Raw genomic sequence first — 18,896 nt, 5'->3', positions numbered from 1 at the left:
TAATTCCTGCAAAAAAGAAAAGGTGGTCTTGGCCAGCCACAAAGGCTTCACTAGCATGCAGTATTTTAATTAATTCTCATTCTGTTCCGTTTGACGTGCCTCACTAATCAAATTAACATTCTTTTTTTCTTTGGTTCTTATTATATTTAGTATTTCTTAATTATTTTTAAATTTAATTGCAGCAAAAATTAAAGGTGTCCTTAGCCATCAACAAAGGCTTCACTAGCATGCAGTATTTTAATTAATACTCATTTTGTTCCGTTTGACCTGCCTCACAAATCAAATTAACTTTCTTTATTTTTTCTTATTTTGTTTAGAAATTCTTAATTATTTTTAAATTTAATTGCTGCAAAAAAAAATATGGCATTGACCAGCCACAAAGGCTTCACTAGCATGCAGTATTTTAAATAATACTCATTTTGTTTCGTTTGACCTGCCTCACCAATCAAATTAACTTCTTTTTTTTTTTCGTATATTATTTACTATTTATTAATTATTTTTAATTTTTTTTTGAAAAAAAAATAAAAAAATGGCCTTAGCCAGCCACAAAGGCTTCCCTGGCATGCAATATTTTATTTAATACTCATTCTGTTCCGTTTGACCTACCTCACCAATCAAATTAACTTTTTTTTTCTTCTTATTTTATTTAGTATGTCTTATTTATTTTTAAATTTAATTGCTGCAAAAAAAAATGAAAAATGGTGGTCTTAGCCAGCCACAAAGGTTTCACTGGCATGCAGTATTTTAATTAGTACTCATTATATTTTGTTTGACCTGCCTCAACAATCAAATTAACTTTTTTTTTTAATTTTATTTAGTATTTCTTAATTATTTTTAAATTTAATTGCTGCAAAAAACAAAGGTGGCATTGGCCAACTACAAAGGCTTCACTTGCATTCAGTATTTTAATTAATACTCATTATGCTTTGTTTGACCTGCCTCACCAATCAAATTTAATTTCTTTTTTTTTCTTCTTATTTTATTTAGTATTTCTTATTTATTTTTAAATTTAATTGCTGAAAAAAAAATATGGTGGCCTTAGCCAGCATCAAAGGCTTCACTGGCATGGACTATTTTAATTAATACACATTCTGTTCCGTTTGACCTGCCTCACCAATCAAATTAACTTTCTTTTTTTTTCTTCTTATTTTATTTAGTATTTCTTAATTATTTTTAAATGTAATTGCTGCAAAAAAGATAAGTGGGCTTGGCCAGCCACAAAGGCTTCAGTGCCATGCAGTATTTTAATTAATACTCATTATGTTTTGTTTGACCTGAATCAATAATCAAATTAACTTTCTTTTTTTTTTCATCATATTTTATTTAGTATTTCTTAATTATTTTTACATATAAATGCTAAAAAAAAAAAACTGTGACCTTAGCCAGCAACAAAGGCTTCACTGGCATGCAGTATTTTAATTAATACGCTTTCTATTCCGTTTCACCTGTTTCACCAATTAAATTAACTTTCATTTTTTTTTCTTTTATTTATTTTATCTTAATTATTTTGAAATTTAATTGCAGCAAAAAAAAGGTGGCCTTAGCCAACCACAAAGGCTTCAATGGCATGCAATATTTTAATTGATATTCATTATGTTCCGTTTGACCTGCCTCACCAATCAAATTAACTTTCTTTTTTTTTTTTAATTTTATAGAGTATTTCTTAATTATTTTTAAATTTAATTGCTGCAAAAAAGAAAGGTGGCCTTGGCCAGCCAGAAAGGCTTCACTGGCATGTAGTATTTTAATTAATACTCATTATGTTTTGGTTGACCTACCTCACCAATCAAATGAACTTTCTTTTTTTTCTTCTTATTTTATTTAATGTATCTTAATTATTTTTAAATTTAATTGCTGCAAAAAAAAAGGTGGCCTTAGCCAGTCACAAAGGCTTCACTAGCATGCAGTATTTTAATTGATACTCATTCTATTCCGTTTGACTTGCCTCGCCAATCAAATTAACTTTATTTATTTTTCTTCTTATTTTATTTAGTATTTCTTAGTTATTTTTAAATGTAATTGCTGCAAAAAAGATAGGTGGGCTCGACTAGCCACAAAGGCTTCACTAGCATGCAGTATTTTAATTAATACTCATTATGTTTTGTTTGACCTGAATCAACAATCAAATTAACTTTCTTTTTTTTTCTTCTTATTTTATTTAGTATTTCTTATTTATTTTTAAATTTAATTGCTGAAAAAAAAATGGTGGTCTTAGCCAGCAACAAAGGCTTCACTGGCATGCAGTATTTTAATTAATACCCATTCTGTTCCGTTTGACCTGCCTCACCAATCAAATTAACTTTCTTTTTTTTAAAAAACAAATTTTATTTTGTATTTCTTAATTATTTTTAAATTTAATTGCTGCAAAAAAAGAAAGTTGGCCTTGGCCAGCCACAAAGGCTTCACTGGCATGCAGTATTTTAATTAAGCCAGCCACAAAGGCTTCACTGGCATGCAGTATTTTAATTAATCCAGCCACAAAGGCTTCACTGGCATGCAGTATTTTAATTAATACTCATTATGTTTTGGTTGACCTGCCTCACTAATCAAATGAACTTTCTTTTTTTTCTTCTTATTTAATTTAGTGTATCTTAATTATTTTTTTTTTTTCTTCTTATTTAATTTAGTGTATCTTAATTATTTTTAAATTTTCTTCTTATTTAATTTAGTGTATCTTAATTATTTTTAAATTTAATTGCTGCAAAAAAAGGTGGCCTTAGCCAGCCACAAAGGCTTCACTGGCATGCAGTATTTTAATTAATACTCATTATGTTTTGGTTGACGTGCCTCACTAATCAAATGAACTTTCTTTTTTTTTTTCTTCTTATTTAATTTAGTGTATCTTAATTATTTTTAAATTTAATTGCTGCAAAAAAAGGTGGCCTTAGCCAGCCACAAAGGCTTCACTGGCATGCAGTATTTTAATTAATACTCATTATGTTTTGGTTGACCTGCCTCACTAATCAAATGAACTTTCTTTTTTTTTTTCTTCTTATTTAATTTAGTGTATCTTAATTATTTTTAAATTTAATTGCTGCAAAAAAAGGTGGCCTTAGCCAGCCACAAAGGCTTCACTGGCATGTAGTATTTTAATTGATACTCATTCTTTTCCGTTTGACCTGCCTCACTAATCAAATGAACTTTCTTTTTTTTTTCTTCTTATTTAATTTAGTGTATCTTAATTATTTTTAAATTTAATTGCTGCAAAAAAAGGTGGCCTTAGCCAGCCACAAAGGCTTCACTGGCATGTAGTATTTTAATTGATACTCATTCTTTTCCGTTTGACCTGCCTCACTAATCAAATGAACTTTCTTTTTTTTTTCTTCTTATTTTATTTAGTGTATCTTAATTATTTTTAAATTTAATTGCTGCAAAAAAAAGGTGGCCATAGCCAGCCATAAAGGCTTCACTAGCATGCATTATTTTAATTAATACTCATTCTGTTCCGTTTGACCTGCCTCACCAATTAAATTAACTTTCTTGATTTTCTTCTTATTTTATTTAGTATTGCTTAATTATTTTTAAATTTAATTGTTGCAAAAAACAAAGGTGGTCTTGGCTAGCCACAAAGGCTTCACTGGCATGCAGTATTTTAATTAATACTTATTCTGTTCCGTTTGAACTGCCTCACCAATCAAATTAACTTTTTTTTCTTCTTATTTTATTTAGTATTTCTCAACTATTTTTAAATTTTATTGCTGCAAAAAAAAAGGTGGCATTAACCAGCCACAAAGGCTTCACTGGCATGCAGTATTTAATTAACACTAATTATATTTCTTTTGACCTACCTCACCAATCAAATAAACTTTTTTATTTTATTTTATTTAGTATTTCTTAATTATTTTTAAATTTAATTGATGCAAAAAAGAAAGGTGGCCTTGGTCAGCCACAAAGGCTTCACTGGCATGTAGTATTTTAATTAATACTCATTATGTTTTGTTTAAAAAGACTCACCAATCAAATTAACTTTCTTTTTTTTCTTCTTATTTTATTTAGTATGTCTTAATTATTTTTAAATTTAATTGCTGCAAAAAAAAAAAATGGTGGCCTTAGCCAGTCACAAAGGATTCACTGGCATGCAGTATTTTAATTGATAGTTATTATGTTCTGTTTTTACTGCCTCACCAATCAAATTAAATTTTTTTTTCTTATTTTATTTAGTATTTCTTAATTATTTTTAAATTTAATTGCTGGAAAAAGAAAGGTGGTCTTGGACAACTACAAAGGCTTCACTGGCATGCAGTATTTTAATTGATACTCATTAAGTTTCATTTTTCCTTCCTTACCAATCAAATTAACTTTTTTTTCTTCTTATTTTATTTAGTATTTCTCAACTATTTTAAAATTTAATTGCTGCAAAAAAAGGTGGCATTAGCCAGCCACAAAGGCTTCACTAGCATGCAATATTTAATTAATACTCATTATATTTCTTTTGACATACCTCAACAATCAAATTAACTTTTTTATTTTATTTTATTTAGTATTTCTTAATTATTTTTTAATTTAATTGATGCAAAAAAGAAAGGTGGTCTTGGTCAGCCACAAAGGTTTCACTAGCATGCAGTATTTTAATTAATACTCATTTTGTTTTGTTGAAAAAGACTCACCAATCAAATTAACTTTCTTTTTTTTCTTCTTATTTTATTTAGTATTTCTTAATTATTTTTTAATTTAATTGGTGCAAAAAAAAAATGGTGGCCTTAGCCAGCCACAAAGGCTTCACTTGCATGCGGTATTTTAATTAATACTCATTCTGTTCCGTTTGACCTGCCTCACAAATCAAATTAACTTTCTTTTTTTTCTTCTTTTATTTAGTATTTCTTAATTATTTTTAAATTTAATTGCTGCAAAAAAAAAAATATGGCATTGACTAGCCACAAACACTTCACTAGCATGCAGTATTTTAATTAATACTCATTTTGTTCCGTTTGACCTGTCTCACCAGTCAAATTAACTTCTTTTTTTTTCGTATTTTATTTACTATTTATTAATTATTTTTAAATTTTTTTTGACAAAAAAAAAAAAGGTGGCCTTAGCCAGCCACAAAGGCTTCCCTGGCATGCAATATTTTATTTAATACTCATTCTGTTCCGTTTGACCTACCTCACCAATCAAATTAAATTTTTTTTCTTCTTATTTATTTTTAAATTTAATTGCTGCAAAAAAAAATGGTGATCTTAGCCAGCCACAAAGGCTTCACTGGCATGCAGTATTTTAATTAGTACTCATTATATTTTGTTTGGCCAGCCTCACCAATCAAATTAACTTTTTTTCTTTTAATTTTATTTAGTATTTCTTAATTATTTTTAAATTTAATTGCTGCAAAAAGAAATGTGGCCTTGGCCAGCCACAATGGCTTCAATGGCATGCAGTATTTTAATTAATACACATTATGTTTTGTTTAACCTGACTCACCAATCAAATTAACTTTCTCTTTTTTTTCTTCGTATTTTATTTAGAATTTATTAATTATTTTTAAATTTAATTACAGAAAAAAAAAGGTGGCCTAGCAACAAAGGCATCACTGACATGCAGTATTTTAATTGATAGTCATTATGTTCCGTTTGACCTGTCTCACTAATCAAATTAACTTTCTTTTTTTTTATCTTATTTTATTTAGTGTATCTTAATTATTTTTAAATTTAATTGCTGCAAAAAAAAGGTGGCCTTAGCTAGCCACAAAGGCTTCACTGGCATGCATTATTTTAATTGATACTCATTATGTTCCGTTTGACCTGCCTCACCAATCAAATTAACTTTTTTTTTCTTATTTTACTTAATATTTCTTAATTATTTTTAAATTTACCTGCCTCGCCAATCAAATTAACTATCTTTTTTTTTCTTCTTATTTAATTTAGTATTTCTTAATTATTTTTAAATTTAATTGCTGAAAAAAAAAGTTGGTCTTACCTAGCAACAAAAGCTTCACTGGCATGCAGTATTTTAATTGATACTCATTATGTTCCGTTTGACTTGTCTCACCAATCAAATTAACTTTCTTTTTTTTAAAATTTTATTTAGTATTTCTTAATTATTTTTAAATTTAATTGCTGCAAAAAAGAAAGGTGGCATTGGCCAACCACAAAGGCTTCACTGGCATTCAGTATTTTAATTAATACTCATTATGCTTTGTTTGACCTGCCTCAACAATCAAATTTAATTTCTTTTTTTTTTCTTATTTTATTTAGTATTTCTTATTTATTTTTAAATTTAATTGCTGAAAAAAATTGGTGGCCTTAACCAGCATCAAAGGCTTCACTGGCATGCACTATTTTAATTAATACACATTCTGTTCCGTTTGACCTGCCTCACCAATCAAATTAACTTTCTTTTTTTTCTTCTTATTTTATTTAGTATTTCTTAATTATTTTTAAATGTAATTGCTGCAAAAAAGATAGGTGGGCTTGGTCAGCCACAAAGGCTTCAGTGGCATACAGTATTTTAATTAATACTCATTATGTTTTGTTTGACCTGAATCAACAATCAAATTAACTATCTTTTTTTTCATCATATTTTATTTAGTATTTCTTAATTATTTTTAAATGTAATTGCTAAAAAAAAACGGTGACCTTAGCCAGCAACAAAGGCTTCACTGGCATGCAGTATTTTAATTAATACTTTTTCTATTCCGTTTGACCTGTCTCACCAATTAAATTAACTTTCATTTTTTTTATTTTATTTATTGTATCTTAATTATTTTTAAATTTAATTGCAGCAAAAAAAAGGTGGCCTTAGCCAACCACAAAGGCTTCAATGGCATGCAGTATTTTAATTGATATTCATTATGTTCCGTTTGACCTGCCTCACCAATCAAATTAACTTTCTTTTTTTTTTTTTTTAATTTTATAGAGTATTTCTTAATTATTTTTATATTTAATTGCTGCAAAAAAGAAAGGTGTTCTTGGCCAGCCAGAAAGGCTTCACTGGCATGCAGTATTTTAATTAATACTCATTATGTTTTGGTTGACCTGCCTCACCAATCAAATGAACTTTCTTATTTTTTTTTTCTTCTTATTTTATTTAGTATTTCTTAATTATTTTTAAATTTAATTGCTGCAAAAATGAAAGGTGGCCTTGGCCTGCCACAAAAGCTTCAGTAGCATGTAGTATTTTAATTATTACTTATTCTATTCCGTTTGACCTGCCTCACCAATCAAATTAATTTTCTTTTTTTTTCTTCTTATTTTATTTAGTATTTCTTAATTATTTTAATATTTAATTGCTGAAAAAAAAAAGTGGCCTTGGCCAGCCACAAAGGCTTCACTAGCATGCAGTATTTTAATTAATACTCATTCTATTCCGTTTGACCTGCCTCACCAATCAAATTAACTTTAGTTTTTTTTCTTCTTATTTTATTTGTATTTCTTAATTATTTTTAAATTTAATTGCTGCAAAAATGAGAGGTGGCATTGGCCAGCCACAAAGGCTTCACTGGCATGCAGCATTTTAATTAATACTCATTTTTTTCCGTTTGACCTGTCTCACCAATCAAATTTGCTTTCTTTTTTTTTTCTTCTTATTTTATTTAGTATTTCTTAATTATTTTTAAATTTAATTGCTGCTAAAAGGAAAGGTGGCCTTGGCTAGCCACAAAGGCTTCACTGGCATGTAATATTTTAATTAATACTCGTTCTTTTACATTTTACTTGCATCACCTATCAAATTAACTTTCTTTTTTTTTTCTTATTTTATTTAGTATTTTTTAATTATTTTTAAATTTAATTGCTACAAAACGGAAAGGTGGCATTGGCTAGCCACAAAGGTTTCACTAGCATGCAGTATTTTAATTAATATTCACTTTGTTCCATTTTACCTTCCTCACCAATCAAATTAACTTTCATTTTTTGTCTTATTTTATTTAGTATTTTTTAATTATTTTTAAATTTAATTTTTTAATATTTAATAATTTTTCTTTCTCATTTTATGTGTCTTACACACTATTCATTGGTCAAACTAATTTTTTGTTTATTTTCTCTAATTTGTCGTACGCAGTGCATCTAAACCTAACCCTAATATTTTCGAATATTCGTGCGGGTCAGGTTTGAAAATACCTCACCCTACCCGAATGTACTCTGGGCCAAAGCGGGTTGGGACCCTTCATTTCAGTCTAACGGACGGATCTTGCTCACCCCTTGAGGGAATATTACATTTGTCAATATATGTATTACACTTTTATATTGATCTCGCTCAATCAAATCCATCTCACCAATAAAAATCGGTTAATATGTAGAAACATGTAGAGCGATTGTAACATAAAACATCTGCATGGGCCACCACGATATCTTTCTTTTACCTTTGCAACAGAAAGCTCAACTGGCACAAATGACAAGTTGTTTCAAATCAAAACTCAAACAAAATAGAGGGTCCCTAACTGAGCATACTGTCTCAATTTTCTCTACAGAACATCATCAAGGGTGTTGCTGCAATCCGAAACCAATAACCCTTTGCTCTCTTCGTGCTTGATCTCGACGGCGCATTGCCCCATTTCCACCACGGTGAGCTTCTTCGCCTTCAAGGCCTCGGCTTCCCAATCGGTGCAGCAGAGCACCGCGTAAATGATGGAAATGGCGCAGGCAGCCTGCGCTGACAGGAGGCCAAACCAGAGGCCTCCAAAGCCAAGTTTGAGCCAGAATGCCAAGCCTACCGCCACTGGGGTTCCCACAAAGTAGAACGAGCCGAGGTTGATGCGGGCGCCCACGGCTGGCCTGGCGGTGCCACGGAGGATCCCACAGCCAGTGGTTTGTGGGCAGTTGCCAAGCTCACACAAGCCAATTATTGGCAGGACTGATGCAGCCAGAGCTTTAAGCATCTCATCTTTTGTAAAGAGGCCTGCCCATTTCTCCCTAAAGATCACTGTCCATATCACATTCATGAATCCTATTACATATGCACATGCCAAAGCAACCATTGCAGCTAGCTTGGCTTTGTATGGTTTCCCAGCTCCGAGCTCATTTCCCACCTGAAATCAATATATACATTTAAAATTGAGTTAATACACAATTTTAGTACTATAGTGGTTTTTTTGGAGACTTTTTGTGCTTAATTAAGACCTTAATAATTGTCTTACTCATTGACTATAATGATCTTACCTAATTTAGTCATCAACTATAGTGATTTTACTCAATTTAGTCATTAACTATGATGAATTTCTCAATTTAATCCTTGATGATTCTGATAGTCATCATAAACAGAAGACTCAAGTAGATAAAACTTTCAAAGTCTATGACCTAATTAAGTATACAAAGTCATTTAAAACAAAACTAAAAAAATCCATTATAATCACTGACTAAATTGGGTATTAACGGTTTAAAATTCAAACTCCAAATATTATAATGTACAAACTAACCCTCTTTTACAGCAAAGTATACACAAACACAGTTCATATTATTCAAGTCCTAACTAAACTAATGCTGCATAGTTTTATTTCTATTTTGAGCTAATAATATTTTAGTTCTTCTTTGTTTAGAAAAAAAAAAAACAAAACTAAAATAATGCTGCCATAACTAATTTCAATATGCTGAAGTAATTGATTCTGTTATGCAATATATATAATACTACATAATAAGATAATTTATGTGCAAACCAATGAAGATATTTAGGCATGATGAAAGTGAAGCATGGTAATGAAATGGAAGTTGGGCACGATATAGATTATAGAGGTAATGGAATGTAGATGGGTGGACATTTGTCCCATATCCCTCATGTATGGATCTAAGCATAAATATATGGCTATAATAAGTGGAAGTATGATGCAATCAAATGCGGACTTTAATATATTGTGCACTATGCCCAATGGGATAGAATGAAAACGGTTAGAAATTAGTGAATTATGTTAGCTGTTAGTTAATTGTATTAATTGGTTTAATCAGGTAATAAGTTATTTGTAAAAAAAAAAAGTTCAATGAAATTTATTAACATATATAGACTTTTGGTTACATAAATTTATTTTATTATAATAATACTTTATTAATTCTTAATAATTACATATAAATTTTAAAAAAATATCTTCTAATAATTATTTTCAAATGATAATAATAATTAAAATTAAAGAACAATTAATAGAAATTTATTTTTCACTATATTTTCATAAAATTTAAAATAAAGTAAACAAATGTAAATTAAAATAGAATGTTCAAAAATGAGAACAAATCCTACACTTGAGAATAGAAGTGGGGAATCAAAGATTATTTACAAAGCACAATAACTGTTTTGTTTGGCTTAGCCAAATAATTAAAGAGTTAAAAGTTAAAAGTCAAAAAGTGATTTACCTAGGCCATATTGTTGTGGGAAAAACAAGCAAAAAAACTGAGAAGCTACCCAAAGATTGTAGAAACTGGGAAAACATAAAATTATTGAACCAAGTGAGAAGCATTTGCGTGGCCGCCATCTTTGAGTCAAGGAGATTATATGGCCAACAGACCTACTAGGATAACAAATAACTTAACAATAAAATAAGAAGAATATCTATGTAGGATAAGCTATAGACATTCCAAAAAGCTGCAAAAAGGAAATGTAGCATTGGCCAGCCACAAATGCTTCACTAGCATGCAGTATTTTAATTAATACTCACTCTGTTATACTTTACCTGCCTCACCAATCAAATTAACTTTTTTTTTTCTTATTTTAGTTAGTATTTCTTAATTAGCTTTAAATTTAATTACTGCAAAAAAGAAAAGTAGCCTTGACTAGCTAAAAAGACTTCCCTACATGTAGTATTTCAATTAATACTCACTCTATTCTATTTTATCTTCCTTACCAATCAAATTAACTTTCTTTTTTTTTTTCTTATTTTATTTAGTATTTCTTAATTATTTTTAAATTTAATTGCTGCAAAAAAGGAAATGTGGCATTAGCCAGCCACAAAGGCTTCACTGGCATGCAGTATTTTAATTAATACTCATTTTGTTCAACTTTACCAGCTTTACAAATCAAATTAACTTTCTTTTCTTTTCTTATTTTATTTAGTACTTCTTAATTATTTTTAAATTTAATTTTTTAATATTTAACATTATTTCTATCTCATTTTATCTGTCTTACACACTATTCATTGGTCAAACTAACTCTTTTTTTTTATTTATTTTCTTTAGTGCTTTTTACATCTTTTTTGTTTAATGGTGTTTTAGTGTAGTTTTTAAATATATAAATTTTGTATACTAATATTAAACTTAATATTATTAAAAATTGAATTAAATGAGATGGAGGGAGCACTTCATTTTTTAATTTAATTTTTTCATAATATTAAATTTAATATTAATATATAAAATTTATATAGTTAGAAACAACAATAAAAATATTATTAAATATAAAAAATTAAATTTAAAAATAATTAAAATTTGGCAAAGAGTTAATTTAACCCATAAATAATAAACATGATAAGTAAAATAAGTCAGAGGAACTACTAAACTCTTTTTTTTTTTACTTAATTCTTTCAAGGTAATATTTGTTCTACTGTCATATGAGTTTGATCATGTAACCATCTATTTAGAATGGTAACAACAGTGTAACTACACTATATAGTAGTGTGTGAGGAACCCATTCCCTTCTATCTGAGAGTGTAAATTGGATGCCGCTAGACAGAAGGTCTTTGGCAGGGACTACTGAATTTAATATTATAAAAAAAATGAATTTAAAATAAATTTAATTTCCTTAATCAAACCAGACAAATGAAATGAGAAGAAGAAAGTAATTAGGATGAACTTACCCGGGCAGAGACACAACCAGCCAAGGCCATCGGAACAGTGTACATGAGGCTAGTGGTTTGAATAATAATCCCCGTGGCCGCAACAGCCAGCCTTGGATTAGGCAAATAACCTGCAAGAACCGTCACGATTTCATACCACCACCACTCTAGACAGATCCCCACACAGCTCGGCACCGCTAGTCTAAGCAACGGCCCAACCCCAATAACCCCACCAATCCCCCCACACCCCCATTTCCACTCCCACCGCCCACAAACCCACACATACCCCATCATAAGCACCAACATCTGCAGATTAGTTAAAACCGCCGCCACAGCCACCCCAGGAACCCCCATCCCCATCCCCACCACCAACACAAAATTCAACGGCACGTGAAACACCACCGCCACAAAAGTACACCACATTTGCGGCTTAGTAACCCCCTGAGACCTTAAATAAACCCTCAGCGGCTGTAACAGCGTGTTGGTCAAAAGATCCGGGAGGGAATATAGGCAATAAGTGGCGGCCATTGATGTGATCTCCTTGTCCTGGCCCATGAACACCATGATTGGCTCCAGATTGAGCCAGAGGAGACTGATGGGCACTATGGCTACCAAAAGTATGCAGATCATGCGGTGGAGAGAGAGGCGCAGTAAGTCCCAGTTCTTGCTGCCGTAGGCTTGGCTGCACACTGGCTCTAGCCCCGAGGCTAAGCCCACCAGAACTGAGTAGCCGGTGATGTTTGTGAAGCCAATGGATAGTGCCCCGCCGGCTAATTCCAGGCTCCCAAGCCTTCCCAAGAACAGAACAGACACGAAGGCTCGAACATACACTAGGCAATTCATTGCTGTTATTGGCAAAGCCATCCCCCATAGCTCCTTCAATTCCTCCACAACCTAATAATACACCAAAATATGACAAAATATTTATATTTATTAGGATCAAACTCTTACCGTTCCGCCAAAAAACTATAGTTAGTAGCGAAAACATAACTTTATTTTCTTATATTATACTATATTTTCAAAAGCCCTCTCCGCCTAACAATCTCCTAGGGTAAAGGTGCTGAACTTGACCTTTAACCTTTTAACCACCTCACCCAACAATCTTCTAGAGGCAGAGTTAGGGTGCTGGACATAGCCCTGGCCGGCCCAACAATTTTCAGACAAAATGATGAACATGACCTTTTATCTGTCTTTGCCTAACTATCCTTTAAAACCTCACTGTTAGATTTGACTCTTTACTGACCTCGGCCCAACAGTTTTCTAATCACATGACTTGACCCGGCCTCTGCCCAACAATATGTGCACATAAATTTAAAAAGAGAAAAAAAATACCTGAGAAGGTGAGGGGAGTTTATGGGACAGAAACTCCTCATCTTTTTCAGCCATTGAAGTAATTTAGAGTTGAAACTCGTTCTCAGAGATGAACTATCTTCAAAGCTGCAAATATTTTCCAAGAACAACCAAAGAAAATGAAGCTAGTATAGGAGAATCAATCATGAAAGGGTAGAAACCAACCATTAGTGCAGTATATATAAAATATAAATAAAAAGGAGAGAAGATGCAAAGGCAAAAGATAAACCAGTTAGTTAATGATATACCCTGGGCTCTATCTTTCCCTTTCCCAAATGCTCACTTTCACCAAAATGAGAATTTTATTCTGAGATGGTGAACAAGTCAAGAAGGTTATATAATGATGTATACACACAAAGAAAAACACTATAAAATGCGTTAGCTTTTTGTGGATAACTGATTATGATATATCATATATATGATGATAAAGACATGCTGTGTCAATACATATAGGTTCCCAGAGTATCTACTGACAGAGATTGAGAGAGTACGAACTTTTGCTATAATGGCGGCCACTGTTAGCAAAGAAGGCTGTGCCACAGTGGGAAAAGAACGCTCGAAGTTGAATGGTCATTTGAGAATAGGACAACTGTTTATTTAATATCGCGACCTGTAATATTTATGAAATTAAAGGCTTACGTTAATCCAATCTAAGAGGTGTATGAGTGTATCCCATCTTTCCTTCTTTTTTTTCTTTTTTTTTCTTTTTTCTGTTTTTTAAATATTATTAACTTGTTACAATGTTTCAAAAAAAAAAAAAAACTTGTTACAATGTAGCATCTATTGAAAAAATAGGTTGATAAAGTGAAAAATAAATAACTGTTGTGCCGTGGTATAATTATTGTCATAGAATCAAATACGTCGCTACTAGTACAGGCTCATAATAACAGAGGCGTCCCGAAAGGTTAGCACCAGAGTTGTCCCAATAAAAATAGAAGTCATGTGCGATATTTGAAGTTGGACCCCTTTTCACACGAATATTTATTAATCTAGAATCAAGGGATCATAGTTTCTTAGATCATATATGTCAAATAAAAACGAATCTCATATATGTCAAACAAAAACGAATCATTCAGTTCATCATTGTAACCAATATTATTTTCATCGTCACAGTGATACTTATCATTGTTGTGTACACTATCAATTTTTCAAGCCACACAATCACCTTGATCTTTTTTATGAAGATTAATTATTAACATCTAACAAATTTTCATTGGCATCATCCTTTTGCTTATCTATTTGATTTTTTTTTTGTAATGAAATTATTTAAAATCTCTATCAATAAATAATTTATCAAGAAACAAACTTATTATTCAATATTTAAAATTATTAAGCCAACAAGCTATACTAATCTTCTTCTACTATAATAAAGCAGAACCATTTTAGTAAATAAAATCAGGAAAATATTCCCGACAAGTGAAAACACTGCGTTTTGGACATATAATTATTCTGCTAAATTGTATTCAATGCGTTGTTTAAAAAATCCATCAGTTCAAATTGATCACATTACACAGGTTAGCATTAGCATTCCAATCTCTATATATAATCTCTATATCTCTATATATAATCTCTATCTCTATATATAATAAAGCAAAATAAAGTAGGTGAAAATTTCCCGCCCATGCAGAACGGCAACGTTTGATAGCCTGACAATATTATATGTCAAATTGAGTGGAATATGGAAGTAGTTGTTGTTATACAAGATTGCATCGATTCATTTACTCAAAAAATAATTATTACATTTTACAGAATATTGTAAATAATTAATTGTATTATTAAATTGGCAACTTTTTATTTTCCAACGTAATTTATGGCGTCTAATCGAGTTCTGCCTTTACGAATTGTACATTGTTGCACATAAAATCTCGCCTATGAACCCTAGGAGGGCAATACGCTTTCGTGTTGTTAGAACATATGAAGTTCCTGAAAGAAAAGGTTATTTCACGATTAAGAGTTATGATTTAATTGTATCTTACAGTTATAAATATTTCTTTTGAGTTAGATACTATTTAGATTATATTTTTCATTCAAATAAAACATTTTCATTGCACATTCCTTCATGCTCACATCCCTAAGGAACATGTTGAGAAGTTCCTAAACCAATTTATAGAAGGTGTATGCGGTTAAACAATTTTGGTCATTGCAAATTTTTACTCCTTTAAAACCAGTCATCATAGTTACATGATAAGTTTCAATTATCAAACTGTTGTCAAAGAGTATACAAAAGAGTACAAATATACATAGTATTAACTGATCTTATATCAGTTTGGGTACAAATATATTGGGGATCAGTTGGTGTACAGTGTGGGATGACCAAGTTAACACATAACATATAACAGAAAGTTAATACAAAATTTTTTATTTCATCTATAAAGATGATGACAGTACTAACCTTGCAATACACAATGCAGTAGATTTCAAGTATCTTTTATATTAAGAATATCCAGGTAAATGAATAGAACCCATGATCCGGTGTACAATATAAATAAATAGAAACACATAGTCAATAAAACAAAGCGAACAATAACGTAAGTGTGAAACTACTAACCTTTTTGTAGACAACTCAGTCATTTGAAGGTTCCTTTATAGATTGGCTATCCAAGTACATGAACTCGAAAGTTGTTAATTTTGCTCATTTATATCCAATTCTTTTGACATATAGTAATCTATATATGATAATTTATCAGCAGTCTTTCTGAAGTTTGATTTTTTTAAAACAGGTTTAGACTTTGTATTTTTTGTTCTAATTCATCTTTGTGGCCTATTCCTGGGGTACAATTTTTGTGTGATATTTTCATTACTAAAAAATATGGTTTTAAACTTCTGTGTTTTTCCCTTTTCATATAATTGCTACTTAACAAACTGTTATGTAAGTGTTTTCTCTTGCAGGTAACACCATCAAGCAAGCACAGTAACATGCTGTCATGATACACAGATCTAGATTGTTCATTGTTGAAAATTCATTGTACATAATCCTTATCAACATACATTATACTCTATATACTTTCTGCAATATACAGGCTTGGAAGATTTGTATTACTATTTGGTTTATGTAATGTATAAAGCTGACATTTTTATGGTATATTATCAATTTAACTAAGTCAAAAGTGAAGAAATGGGAGTGCTTATTGGTTTAATTGAATTAAATAGTGTCCTGCATTCAAAATCTAAGTTGCAAAAACGGAACCAGTAGCATATTCAAATCGAGTCAGATGCACTAAAGGTTATTGATAGTATTAAATCTCATACTGGACCTCGTTTGACCTCATTATTGAGGATATTAGACAAATAGCTAGGATGTTTCTTAACATTAGTTTTACTTTCGCGTTCAGCGAATACGGCAGCCCATAGACTTGCTAGGGAAGCTATATTCTTGGCTAAATGTAGAGAATGGAGGCATGATCCTCCCTCATTCCTTTTGGATGTTCTTTGTAATGACTTGAATTAATGAAGTTGGTTCTTTGTTTTCAAAAAAAAGAAAACAAAAAAAAATATATATAACTGTTTTGTTTGCCTTAGTCAAATAACTAAAGAGTTAAAAGTTAAAGTCAAAAAGTGATTTACTAGATAAGGCCATTCAATTTTATGGTTATAGTTGGAAAAACAGGCAAAAAAAACTGAAAAGCTACCCAAAGATGGTAGAGACCGGAAAAACAGAAAATTATTGAACCAAGTGGGAAGCATTTGCGTGGCAGCCATCATTGAGTCAAGGAGGTTATATGGCCAACAGACGTAGTAGGATCACAATAACATAACAATAAAATAGGAAGTATATCTATGTAGGATAAGCTATAGACATCCCAAAAAGCTGCAAAAAGGAAAGGTGGCCATGGCCAGCCACAAAAGCTTCACTGGCATGCAGTATTTTAATTAATACTCATTCTGTTCCATTTTACCTGCCTCACCAATCAAATTAACTTTCTTTTTTTTTTCTTATTTTATTTAGTATTTCTTAATTATTTTTAAATTTAATCCCTGCAAAAAGGAAAGGTGGCCTTGGCCAGCCACAAAGGCTTCACTAGCATGCAATATTTTAATTAATACTCTGTTCCATTTTACCTGCCTCACCAATCAAATTAACTTTCTTTTTTATTTTATTATTTTATTTAGTATTTCTTGATTATTTTTAACTTTAATTTTTTAATATAATATTTTTTTCTATCTCATTTTATCTGTCTTGCACACTATTCATTGGTCAAACTAACTTTTTTTGTTTAGTATTTTTTTTTACATTTGTTGTGTTTAATAGTGTTTAGTGTAGTTTCTAAATATATACATTTTCTATACTAATATTAAACTTAATATTAATAAAAATTGAATTAAATGAGATGGAGGGAGTACTTCATTTTTTAATTCAATATTTTCATAATATTAAATTTAATATTAATATATAAAATTTATATAGTTAGAAACAACGTTAAAAGTATTATTAAATATAAAAAATTAAATTTAAAAATAATTAAAATTTTCAAAGCGTTAATTTAACCCATTAATAGTAAACATGATAAGTAAAATAAGACAGAGGTACTACTAAACTCTTTTTTTAAAAAAAAGAAAAACTTAATTAATTCTTTATTAAGTAATATTTGTTCTACTACCATATGAGTTTGATCATGTAACTATCCATTTAGAATGGTAACAATAGTGTCACCACACTATATAGTTGTGTGTGAGGGACTACTAAATTTAATATTATAAAAAAATGAATTAAAAATAAACTCAATTTCGTTAATCAAACCAGCCACATGAAATGAAAAGAAGAAAGTAATTGAAAAACTTTCAAAGCATACCTTTTTGTTGTAAGCTATACAGGTAAAACCCATTTACCAAAATTATAAGATTATATTCTCTATTATTAATCGCTTTAATGGCATGCATGTGTAAAAAGCACTTCGTATTAGCTACGATGGCTAACCGTCGACATAAGTGGTTTGGCGTCAGCACAATTTAATCCTTTCATTTAACTTAAAATAATTTCATAAATTTTACTTTGTTACCGGCTGAAAAATACAAAGCTCGAACCCTCTCAAAAATCAAAACATAAAAGTATAAATTTATCCTTGTGTATGGATGGGTGGACATTTGTCCCATACCCCTCATGTATGGATCTAAGCATAAATATATGGCTATAATAAGTGGAAGTATGATGCAATCAAATGTGGACTTTAATATGTTGTGCACTATGTCCTATGGAATAGAATGAAAACGGTTAGTATTAATTGGTTTAATCAGGTCAAAAGTTATTTGTAAAAAAAATGTGGACTTTTGGTTACATAAATTTATTTTATAATAATACTTTATTAATTCTTAATAATTACATATAAATTTTTAAAAAATATCTTCTAATAATTATTTTCATATAATAATAATAATTAAAATTAAAGAAAAATATATAGAAATTTATTTTTCAATATATTTTCATAAAATATTTTCATATAATAATAATAATTGAAATTAAAGAACATTTAATAGAAATCTATTTTTCACTATATTTTCATAAAATTTAAAATAAAGTAAACAAATGTAAATTAAAATAGAATGTTCAAAAATGAGGAGAACAAATCCTACACTTGAGAATAGAAGTGGGGAATCAAAGATAATGAGTTAATTCCAGTTTTGGTCCTAGATTTTTAGGTGATCGTTCACTTTTAGTCCATTTTATCAAAACATCCTTATTTAGTCCTAGTATTATTATGAAATGACCATTTTTAGTCCTTCATCAATAAAATCCTTGAAATGTCATTAAATACAAGAACGTTTAGATACTTTTAATACAAAGTATGTTGATCCGCTATATTTTTTATGTTATTTTTATAAAAAGAATTCATAATTGAGGATCGAGATGCCCTTGTATTTCACGATATTT

The 18,896-nt window shown here is 30.1% G+C and overlaps 1 protein-coding gene across 2 annotated transcripts; it reads right to left on the bottom strand.

The window, feature by feature from the left end:
- Positions 1 to 8,193: 8,193 nt before the first annotated feature.
- Positions 8,194 to 13,395, bottom strand: LOC116001645 (protein DETOXIFICATION 54-like). 2 transcript variants are annotated; one of them, XM_031241539.1, is made up of 4 exons: positions 13,279 to 13,395; positions 13,013 to 13,117; positions 11,702 to 12,574; positions 8,194 to 8,959 (listed from the first exon to the last, which is right to left on the bottom strand). In XM_031241539.1, exons 2-4 carry the CDS (start codon positions 13,064 to 13,066, stop codon positions 8,396 to 8,398), a joined length of 1,491 nt encoding a protein of 496 aa, XP_031097399.1. In that variant the 5' UTR covers positions 13,067 to 13,117; positions 13,279 to 13,395; the 3' UTR covers positions 8,194 to 8,395. The 2 variants fall into 2 exon arrangements, with proteins under 2 accessions (XP_031097399.1, XP_031097401.1); XM_031241541.1 differs by having other exon boundaries at positions 13,260 to 13,308.
- Between the last annotated feature and the right edge of the window lie 5,501 nt (positions 13,396 to 18,896).

Source organism: Ipomoea triloba, chromosome 13 (genome assembly GCF_003576645.1).
Source record: "Ipomoea triloba cultivar NCNSP0323 chromosome 13, ASM357664v1".
Classification (NCBI taxonomy): Eukaryota; Viridiplantae; Streptophyta; class Magnoliopsida; order Solanales; family Convolvulaceae; genus Ipomoea; species Ipomoea triloba.
Note: the sequence above shows the minus strand (reverse complement) of the source record. Positions and strands in the feature narration are given on the sequence as shown.